This window comes from Polypterus senegalus, chromosome 10, assembly GCF_016835505.1.
Source record: "Polypterus senegalus isolate Bchr_013 chromosome 10, ASM1683550v1, whole genome shotgun sequence".
NCBI classification, from domain to species: domain Eukaryota; kingdom Metazoa; phylum Chordata; class Cladistia; order Polypteriformes; family Polypteridae; genus Polypterus; species Polypterus senegalus.
Genome location: NC_053163.1, coordinates 178248669 through 178260142, shown reverse-complemented (window position 1 = coordinate 178260142; position 11474 = coordinate 178248669). Strand labels below are relative to the sequence as shown.

At 42.3% G+C, this 11474-nt stretch overlaps 1 protein-coding gene across 1 annotated transcript in view; it reads left to right on the top strand.

Annotated features, from left to right (window-relative positions):
- The first annotated feature begins 6021 nt into the window (after nucleotides 1-6021).
- adgrl4 (adhesion G protein-coupled receptor L4) overlaps nucleotides 6022-11474 on the top strand; it is a 114180-nt gene continuing 108727 nt past the window's right edge. The window contains exon 1 of the mRNA XM_039767842.1: nucleotides 6022-6175. Within this exon, the coding sequence (XP_039623776.1) occupies nucleotides 6022-6175 (154 nt within the window). The remainder of the gene's footprint in view (nucleotides 6176-11474) is intronic.

Below are 11474 nucleotides of genomic sequence, written 5' to 3'. Positions count from 1 at the left end.
AAACTTAAAAGGCAGAAGCCACATTAGAATGGAGATGGTGTGACTGTGGCTGCTCTGCAGCTAACACTTTTGAATGATGGAACACCAGCTCATGTTCCTGGTGACTCATCGTTGATGTTCATCCACAGGCTGATGTAACACTCAGTGCTGTTAAGATACCCATCCAGTAAGAGGTAGGATGATGATGATGATGATGTGATATACTTTATTCGTCTCTGAGGGGATACTGTCTTTTTGCATGACCTTTGGAGATCAGAGTACAGGGTCAGCCATTGTACGGCACCCCCAGGGCAGTTTTCAGGTTAAGAGCCTAACGGAGTAGGATCCATTCTGGCAATAATGGACCTCCATTGTCTCGAGAACAACCTGAAGTCTTTGAATCATGGATTCAGCAAAACAACAACAACAACAATAAAAAGTTGTTTTGATAACTATGATGACTATGGAAGCTTATTCTCAAAAAAAAATTGTTATTTTGCAAAAGAATTGGAATATTTCACAAAAGTACATGTATGTGCCACTTAACGTCCATGGTGCTTTCTGTGAAATAGGACGTTGTGCAAACACCATTTTATATACTGTACATTACGTAGCAAAGCTATATGGGATACTGTAGTGTATCTGCTTTGACTACACACAGAGAAATAATGCTACAATGCTCCAGAGACGCACAATACATGAGATTGATGTCTGCTGCCTACACTATTGTACGGGAAACATTTTATTTGCAAGTATATAAAATTCACATTAAAAATAACAATTGAAAGTACAGTTCAGTACTGGCAGTACCATTGCCTTATATACAAGAGACATGAGATGCACATGTTGCATGCAGGATGCTGTTGAGTTTGCTATGCTCTGTTATATCCACTTTGTCTCATTTTCTGAACTGGATTTCTGAACTCTATTATAGCCTTATGGGACTACAAACACATATGGTCAGTACGCGGTGCATAGCCATATTATGCTGTTGTGCAGTAATTGTTGTGTTTATTCTGAAAAAAATGCAATATTTCACAAAATAATTGTGATATTTTTACAAAAGCGTTGCTTTATTTTGCAATAATTATTGTGTTATTTTTCAGAAGTATTGCATTATTCTGCAAACCCATTGCCTGCTGCTCAGGGCCATCTTAACTGCATTATTGTCAGTGCACTGGGGCCCCTACCTACACAACCACTCATAGGAATAAAAAGGTAAATGGTCAATAAAATTAAATACATATGTATCGTATTGGTACTTCCAACAAAATCAGTGTTTAAACACTAAAAAACATGCTGTACAGCAAAGATTAATCAGCACAAACATTTGAACAATATAACATGAGCCTTGAAAAACATATATATGATACTCAATTGGTAAACCATACAGACGGAGATGGCACAGTATGAAATTACTATGAATTATTTATTATTAATCAAGTGTTCAACACAAACATTTGCGAAATTTCTTTGCAGAGAATTGAGTTCAAGTGATGTTAACATATGCGCTTTTACTTTATGTAGTGTATGAGATCTATACACAGACATGCACGTGAGGTTACAGTGGTGACTGTGACACTAAATCAGAAGCAACTGCCAATGTCCACTTGTAACACAATAACAAATATTTATAGTTTAGTATAGTATATGATTTATTTATTGACAGCAAGTCACAACATACATACAGTAGATTAGCATGGGGCCCCTATGCTCGTGGGGCCTCCGGGAAACTGCCCAGCGTACCTATGCATTAAGACAGCCCTGCTGCTGCTGCCATCATGCACAGGCATGCTTCAGTTTTGTAGTGACCAGTGTTGAGGGAGAGACTACCATGCTATCAAGTGACAAGAATTCTATGAAAGATGTAAGCTTACATTTAGTATGAATCAAATTGAAGTTTAGTAAGTTCAGTACAGATGTTTTAACATAGGCAGAGTAGTACCGCAGAGCTGTCATTCCTGCCTCCCATCATCAGAGTTTCCCTGTTGTTTGCTTGTTCTCTCCATGCATTTCTGGGCTGATCGGTATCCGTGAGTGTTTAATTATGGCTGAATACTTGGAAAGGCGTCAGTAATACTAATCAATTAACAAAATGCATTTAAGTCTTTCATGTGCTGTGAAGTAAAAAACATAAATCCATGTTTTCCATCTCCATCCTGAGCCACCAAAAGATTTGCAGTATTAACACTGCTCGCTGCGCCAACAGATCACGCTATTTCAATATATGTAGAGCAAATAATTAAACTAAACTGATATTTTATTTATACAGTATATTTCTGTTACTTAATTACACATTACACAATCTTTTCTTATTGGCTGTGTGATTGTGCCCTACAAAGAAAAGGTGAACCATCCACCACATTTGCTTCTTCCCTTATGCCCAATGCTGCTGCAATAGTGGCTCTCTGTGACTCTAAACTGGGCAAATTAAACTTACCCATCAGCACATGCAGGATTAAATGTACAGTATATGCCTATAATGTCTGCTCAGTTCTTGTCAGGTGATTGCGCACTAAGCATGTGGTTAACCTCTTCCTCATTAGCTGTCACTAGACAACTGAAGCACACTTCTCCATGTTGTTGCACTAACCACAGCAAACAACATCTTTGCAAAATAATGGATTAAAGCAACAGTTTCACAATACTTATGAACCTCATACTTCTACCTCCCTCTAATGGCAGCTACACCACCAAACACCCATAGCCTGGCAAGCTGAAGAACCTTAGACCCGACAAGCCGTACTTCTTCCAAATAAACTTCCCCAGTCAACGGTTAAATGATCATAAGGCAAACAGCATATAAAATAATAAAGTGAGTATTGTGACAGGCGCCTGGCGTCCATGCCCAGTCGGGATGCCCCTGCACACTGTATTCAGGGGGAGAAGCCCTGGACAGTGCAATACCTCCCCCTGGACGCTAGATGGCCGCCCCCCTGGGCTGGTGTAGTGCCTCAGTTTCCCACAGGGCCCCCTGGGAATTGGAGTTGGGAGCAGCCCTGTTGGGTCCCGCAGGTACCGCCAGGGGGTGCTGTGTTTGGGACTCCTGTTTGTGGACAACAGCTTCATCACACCTGGAAGTGCCGCCGGATCTTGGTGATCAAACACCTGGAGCACTTCCAGGTGACTTATAAAAGGGAGCCAGCAACCACCACTCATCGGCCAGAGTCGGTGGAGGAAGACAAGGTTGTGAGGGAGGAGTGGTGGTGCCAGAGAAGAGTGTTTGTGTTTTACTGGGGCTGTACTGGTGTTTGGGACTGTGTTGTGGCTGGGGGGAGTACGGGGAAGACGTGCCCTCCAGCTGAAGAGGAATAAAAAATCCTTTTATTTTACATGTGCCTCCCGTGTCCAATCTGTTTCGGGTCAGGCGCTATATAGTGCCGTTTACAGTATATATTAATAAAAAAAGAAATGAAACAAACCCCAAACAATATATACAGTGGTGTGAAAAACTATTTGCCCCCTTCCTGATTTCTTATTCTTTTGCATGTTTGTCACACAAAATGTTTCTGATCATCAAACACATTTAACCATTAGTCAAATATAACACATGTAAACACAAAATGCAGTTTTTAAATGATGGTTTTTATTATTTAGGGAGAAAAAAAATCCAAACCTACAGGGCCCTGTGTGAAAAAGTAATTGCCCCTTGTTAAAAATAACCTAACTGTGGTGTATCACACCTGAGTTCAATTTCCGTAGCCACCCCCAGGCCTGATTACTGCCACACCTGTTTCAATCAAGAAATCACTTAAATAGGAGCTGCCTGACACAGAGAAGTAGACCAAAAGCACCTCAAAAGCTAGACATCATGCCAAGATCCAAAGAAATTCAGGAACAAATGAGAACAGAAGTAATTGAGATCTATCAGTCTGGTAAAGGTTATAAAGCCATTTCTAAAGCTTTGGGACTCCAGCGAACCACAGTGAGAGCCATTATCCACAAATGGCAAAAACATGGAACAGTGGTGAACCTTCTCAGGAGTGGCCGGCCGACCAAAATACCCCAAGAGCGCAGAGACGACTCATCCGAGAGGTCACAAAAGACCCCAGGACAACGTCTAAAGAACTGCAGGCCTCACTTGCCTCAATTAAGGTCAGTGTTCACGACTCCACCATAAGAAAGAGACTGGGCAAAAACGGCCTGCATTTCAGATTTCCAAGACACAAACCACTGTTAAGCAAAAAGAACATTAAGGGGCAAATAGTTTTTCACACCACTGTATATATATCACACCCCACATACCAGCCCTGACATAACACTAAACCCCAAAAGTGACTGGTGGAATGTAATAATAAAAAGGTGCAGCAAAAAGTTAATATTCAACACAAACCCTCCCTTGACACCACACTGAGCATGAAATCAATGAGACACACAGAAAACACAAAACGCACATAAAAGTCAGGAAGATTAAATGGAAAATGAATAATTTTTGTGAACCTTGTTCGGCTGGAAAAGTGCCTAATGGAAATTATATATGGATTGTCACAAAAATGACAAGAAGACATCAAAAAATGGTTTGGGGCAGAAACCCATATAATGCAAATGGGTAAATAGTTGTAAGATGTTCACAAGTCAGAGTCTAAAAGAAAACTGATGCTGGTTGCCAAAGATGGAGGCTTTATTTGCCGAGACCGGACGTGACATCGTCAAAGGCCCCAGAACCGGAAGTCAGTTCATCAGAGACGCTGGAACCGGAAGTGAGTTCATCAGAGGTGTAGGAACTGTGCGGGATTTCCCATGGATGGTCTGCAAGGGATTGAGAAGGAAAGTCAGTGCAACTCACTGCCCCCTGGTCTGCCATGGAATTACTATTATTCAGGCCCTTTAGCTATCTCCCAATCGCACGTGTGTGACAGGATGAAAATGATGGCTTGCTCCTCTCCCCAAACAACAAGAAACAGTTTCACCATACTTAGGGTTTTGCGTTGCGAAGGTTTAGTTGTCAGGCGTTGAAAGTGGCAAGCAGAAAAAGGTGTAAATGATCTGGATCGCTGCTTTCTCCTGGCTCTGCAATAACTTGCCGGTATAGTAGAACGAGATTTCTTTTCTTCTTTTTGACCTCCTGTTTAAATAGTGAATGTCCTGGATGCAGGTGATGGGATAGACAGGACAAATAATTATGAGGGACCACAGTTCCACAGTGTTATCCTTCCCCCTTTATTTCCAGGGAAGCATATTTCCATAGACACACAGACCATGTAAACAGGACAATACTACAAAAGACATGACTCAGCACAAAATACATTTATGACGATGTTAATCATGTAGCATTTCTACAAGGTGTTGGATTGGTGTGAGAGCAGAAGACGGCACAGAAGTAAACTGAAGTCTCTGCCATGTTCACGGAAGCTGGGTGCTTTGTGACATGGCTAATGATCCTTTTGCAATGCATATGGTTTTAGGTGCACCATGGAATTCAAGTGATCCTCAGCTGAAATGAAGAAGCCATCAGAACATTCCCCACAATATCACACTACAAACACCAGGCTCTGCCATTGGATGGATGAATAGATTCCTGCTGTTCACACCAACCTCTGATTCCATCAAAACATTAATCAGAACTTTTTCCAGTCCATTGTTTAGTTTTGGTGGTCATTTGTCTACTGTTGCCTGGCATGGTCTTCACCTACTGTGACATGTTTGGCATTTGTCTGGCAGCCATTCTCTTCATGAAGTGGATGTCTTCTTTTTTTTTTTGTAATTGCGCCATTGTCTGTATTCTCTCGAGAAAATACCAGAAAGGCACAAGTTCCTGAGATGCTGGGATTATCACGTCGGGCACCTACAGTCACCCCACAGTCAAGACCACTTAGATCACACACTGTGATGTTTGTCTGAGGAACAACTAAGCCTCTTGGCCATTTCGACATCCTACCTATACTGAACTGCAGCCACATGATTGGCTGCTCGAAGGACCAGACGTACCTAATAAAGTGGCCACTGCTTGTGTATTTATCTCTATTTATATCTACATCTCTGTGTATTTTTTTTTTCTGAGCCAAGTCTTTTTAGCTCGTTTTGTCTGTTTTGCTGAAGTTGATGAAAGGGCAGGACATGCAGGGAGAAACAGGAAAAGCTCTGAGGAAATGGGCTGCGGCTCAGCGAGAAGCACGCCGGCTAGCCAGGCTTACTTCTCCCATCCTAGGAATGGAGTCCGTAGCGAGGTTCCCAACAAAATTTGTCATCATGGCAGGTAGGTAACCTTTTAAAGGTTTCATTTGTGCACTCCTGTAGAATATGCTTGTGTTGTGTTTTATTGAAAAACTCTTTTATTATAGTTGTGTCTGGGAAGATGCTCCCTTTAGGTGACAGGCTGTCTTGTGGGTCCTTCAGTTCTTAAAGTCACAGCTAGTAAGTTCTCTGTTTAAAGTAAAACACTGAAGCCGAACTTAATATGGCTCTTCAGTTAATACTTGAGTGTCTACACTGTAATCATCAGTTTTCCACTAAACATGCAGTTTATATAGCGCCTGACTGAGCACTCGAAAGCCAGTGCTGGCTGCGCATTCTCTTTTCTTCTCTTCATTTATGTCCCATTTCCTGAGGCCAATCCTGAATTTCTCAAGCAAGATTTATCCATTTCTTATATGAATTGAACTTTATATCTCCTGATTTTGCTTATTTTGCTTTCTAATTATATGGGACATTCCTGATTAGTGACCACAAAGGTGCAGCTTCTTGTTAGCATTTAAAGTTGTCAGCACCCGCGTCTTTGTTAATGATGAGAGCTTCTGTGATGGTGCCAGTGCAGCAGTCAGAAGTGCCCCGACATGTGTGTCAATTTCTAATATCTTCTTTTTTATTCACATTTCTATACAACTTGATCCCTTAATAATAATAATAATAATTGGACATGAGTGTGTGTATTTGTAGATGCGGGATGAACTGCTGTCCTTTGGTTCCTGCCTTGTACTCAGTGCTTCTGGGAGACCCTCCGGCCCCAGCAACCCTAAGTTGGATGAACTAAGTTAGAAAAACTTTTCCTATACAACAACAGAAACAAAACCAATAATAATGATAATAGTAATGTGCCATATATACAGTACTTAGATGTAATCTGTGATGGGCTGGCATCCTGGCCATTGCAGGTTCCTGCCTTGTACCTGATGCGGCTGGGAGAGCTGCCAGCCCTAGAGACCTTAAATTAGAGTCGGTTTTAAAACATCTTATTAGATAATAATAATAATAATAATAATAATAATAATAATAATAATAATGACTGGCCTGTTATGTGTATTTATAAAAGCACCATGTGAAGGACCAATGTCCTTTGCAGTGTTGGCTCCTGTCTTCTACCCAATGCTGCCAACGTAGCTGTAGGCACTGGTAACCCTTGATTGGGCCTAGCTGGTCTGTAAATATTAAAAAATAATAATAATAATAGGCAATACCATCATTTTCTAACCCACTTAGTCCTGAACAAGGTCACAGGAGACCATGCCAGCTAGCAAAGGGAGCAAAGGAGAAGCAGACCCAGTCCATTAAAGGGCAAACACACACACTAGGGCCAGTTTAAGATGCCAGTTCACCTAACCTGCATGTCTTTTGACTGTGGGAGGAAATCAGACCACCCAGAGGAATCCCACACAGACATGGAGAGAACATGCAAATTCCATGAAGGGAGGACCCGGAACATAAACCCTGGTCCCTAAACTGCAGGGCAGCAGTGCTACCACTGCACCACCATGGTGCCTGGCAGAGCTGTATGTGTGAATTAATGTTCTCTGTGATTGACTGGTGTCCCATCCTGGGTCGGTCTATTTCTTGCACTCAAAGCTTCTGGGAGAGCCTCCAGCCTCAGCACCCTAAACTGGATTAAGTGGGATTGGGGTACTTCTGTTATAATAATAATAATAATAATAATAATAATAATAATAATAATAAAACTTGCCAAGTGCATCTCTACTGTATAATGTACTGTATATGCATAAATGAGATGTACTGTGTGATGGACTGTTGTCCTGACTATTGTTGATTACTTCTTTGCACCCAGAAAAGCCTTGAGTCCCAGTGACCTTAAATTGGATCAACCAGGTTTGAAAACCTCCTGTTATATAATAATAATAATAATAATAATAATAATAATAATAATAATAATAATAACAAGAGGAAGAATGTAATTTGCCTAGTTTATGTTTGTATAGACGTACCAAGTGATGGACCAGTGCCCTTTCCAGGGTCGGTTCCTGTCTGACACCTGATACTACTGAGATAGTGTCCAGCCCCAGTATCCTTAAATTGGATGAAGCGAGTTTAAAAACATTTTGTCATATATTATTAATATTAAAATAAATATTGCCCACTGTGTATGTGCATGAATATATTCTTTAATAGATTGGTTTGCTTTCCAGGGTTAGCTGCTATTTTGTACCCGATTCCACCACAATAGCTGGAGCCCCTGGCAAATCCTTAATTAGACCCGGCTGGTTTGAAGATGTTGTGTTACACAGCAATAATAACAAAGATAATGATAATAATCATCTGACATATGAGTGTGTGTGTGTACATAATGATACTGTGTGATGAGCTGGAGTTTCTTCCTGGGTTGGTTCCAGCCTTGTAACTGGTGCTACTGGGATAGTCTTCAGCCCCAGCAACCCTAAAATGGATCACGTGGGTTTGAAACATTTTCTGTATAATAATAATAAGAAGAAGATGATGAAGAAGAAGAATGTATAGGCACAGTCTGCCCTGTGATGGACCGCTGTCCTGTTCAGGGTGGGTTCCTGCTTTGCACCAGATGCTTATGGGATAGCTAGGGGCTTGTGAGCTTTCATTATATCAAATAGGTTTGAAAATATTATGTTATACAATGCTATTAATAATATTAGCTGTCCCAGACCAGCCCTGTGGTGAACTGGCACCGTGTCCAGGGTTGATACCCACATTACTGTATTCTCAGTGCCGCCAAGGTAGCCCTGACAGTTCAGATAAGAAATAAGCAGGCTGGCTAATAAATGAAGAAAAGAATAAACAGAAAGAAAACTAAAGACCAAAAAAACTGAAAAATAAGATAAGAGTGTAAAAGAATAAAACTTTGTGTCACCCATCCATCTATTAAAAAGAGAACAGACCCTGGTGGGAATTTCCCAACTGGTATAATCCTGGCAGAAACAAGAAAACATTTGTTGAAGTGGACAGCCGCTTAAATGCAGAAAATGTGTTGGGAAGAGAATATGCAGTCAGTGCGGCTGAGCTCAACACCCATCCACGTCTTGAATCGGCTTCCTCCATTAAAGAGTCAAGGGGTGCAGAGCTTAGGGTCAATTAGTCGGGGAGCGGAGAAGAGTTCAACAGGCCACACGTACACATCCAACTTGAATTGGCTGTCCATTTATTTACTGAATCTACAGAGTGACACAGCACAAATCTATCTATCACGAGAGCCCATGTGGCACTTTTAGGCACAAAGTGTAGGAACGTTCTGGAGTGGACACCAGTTCAAGACAGGCCACACACACTTCCACTCACCCATTCGTCCTTTTCTAAATATGCTTAGTCCAGCACATGTGTAGAGGTCTCTACAGCAATACTGCATACATAGCACGAACCAACTCTGGACAGGGGGCCTGTCAATGTCTTTTGAAGGGTTTTACACACACGCACACGCACACGCACACACACACACACACACAGACTCACCCATTTATTTATTTTCTTAATGCAGTTAGTTCATTACAGAACCGCAAGAAGCTGTAGCCTATTCTAGCAACCATGGTAGTAAGCAGCCCCAGAACAGACCACCAATCAATGGTTGCCTTTGCTGATCTATCCCTCAGTTTTATAAACCTACCTATTCCAGCTCAATATGCTGGAGAAGATTCTGCACAAGAGAATATCCAGCACTATCAGGGCACACATTTCCTGCACCAGGTTGGCCCATAACACTACCACAGCTAGCCAAAGCCATCCCTGGCTACAATGGACGCTCTCTTGATAGAACACCAGTCAATCACTCCCTAATCCATCCATTCATACCCTGACTGAGGGTCTTTTAGAATATCACCATCCACTCACTCTGAATGGGATGCACTCCCCACACTCATTCATATTCCAGCCCTCAGCTCCATATGGAACATCAGCCCGCTACAAGACGAGTCAATCACACCATCAACAAACCAGGACGCATTTCCTTGGGATACACAGAAAACTCCATATGAATGGTGGGTGAGTTGCAAATGGAACCCAAGTTCCATTTCAAGGCAGCAGTGTCTTCATCAGGTCTCGTAGTGCCATCCACTGGCATCTGAGGCTTCCAAAAGTGATCAGTCTAAGACCTGCTTTCCCACTGATGTCCACGTCAGACCGCGCTCTTTCAGTTCCTTGTCCAAATTCAGCACCCATGCCTCTTTCCTGCTTTCCTTGTGGTGTCCAGCATCATGCAGCCTTTTGATAAAGCTTCTGTCAGCATATGAAGAAGATGTGCCATCCATTTCCACCTTCTCTTCTTAACAGCTACTAAGACCGACTCTGTGTTAGTTGTCTGGAGCAGGTCTTTATCTCTGATGGTGTCTAGCCAGAACATTCACTTGAGGTGTCTGAGACAATTGGTATGGAAAGCATTAAGCTTACCGCAGCTGGACGGTGTCATTAGCCAGCATTCTGGGCAGGACCCTGAGCTCATTTCACTTGAGTTCTTGATGCTTGGTTCTTCTGCAGGTCGGCTTTAGCAGTGCTTGCATCTCCTTCTCTCCATCTAAAGTTACTTTGCTCCTCAGGTAAATAAACTCTACTTCACCAATGGTCTGGTTACTCAGCCTCAATGGTTGCAGAACGTTTGTGTTTCTCTTCATGTATTTTGTGTTTTGTATGTTAATATTGAGGCCCATACTGCTTGCTATTGTGAAGAGTCTTCTCTTAAATGTCCTAATGATGGCTGACCAGTAGGGCAATGTCATCAGCAAGTCCAGGTCTTTTAGCACTGATGTTATAGGCCATTGGATTCCACTGTAACTGTTACCTTCTTGAGCCATTCCATGGCAAGAACGAAAAGAAATGGAGATAGGATACATCCTAGCTTAACTCCAATCTCCACGATGAAGGCTTCTGATATATGATCCCTGCAGATCACTGTGCCCCAGAAATCTTGGTGACTGAGAGTGTTGTGCTGGAAGCATTCCCAGTTGGGATGCCATAACGAAAGGACAGAATGGGAGGAGGCTTAATCCCACTAGGATGGGACTAAAGCAAATTAATGGATAATGTGGTGCATTCAGGGCAGTTCCCCCTCCACTCTAATAGATGACAGTGCTCCACTGGTGTGGACCCAGTAGGGACACATGTAGGGACTTATGGGAGTTGTAGTCCCGAGAGACAATCCTGTCAAGGTTCTTGGGTGCCACCAGGGGGGTGCTGCAGGTAGAGGGACTCCCTGTTTCAGGCGGCTCCCTCCTGACCCGGAAGTGCTTCCATCAGGCTATGTCCCAGTACCAGAAGTACTCTGGGGTCTGACATAAAAGCGAGCCACCCAGCCTGGAGGTGTGGAGAAGAGA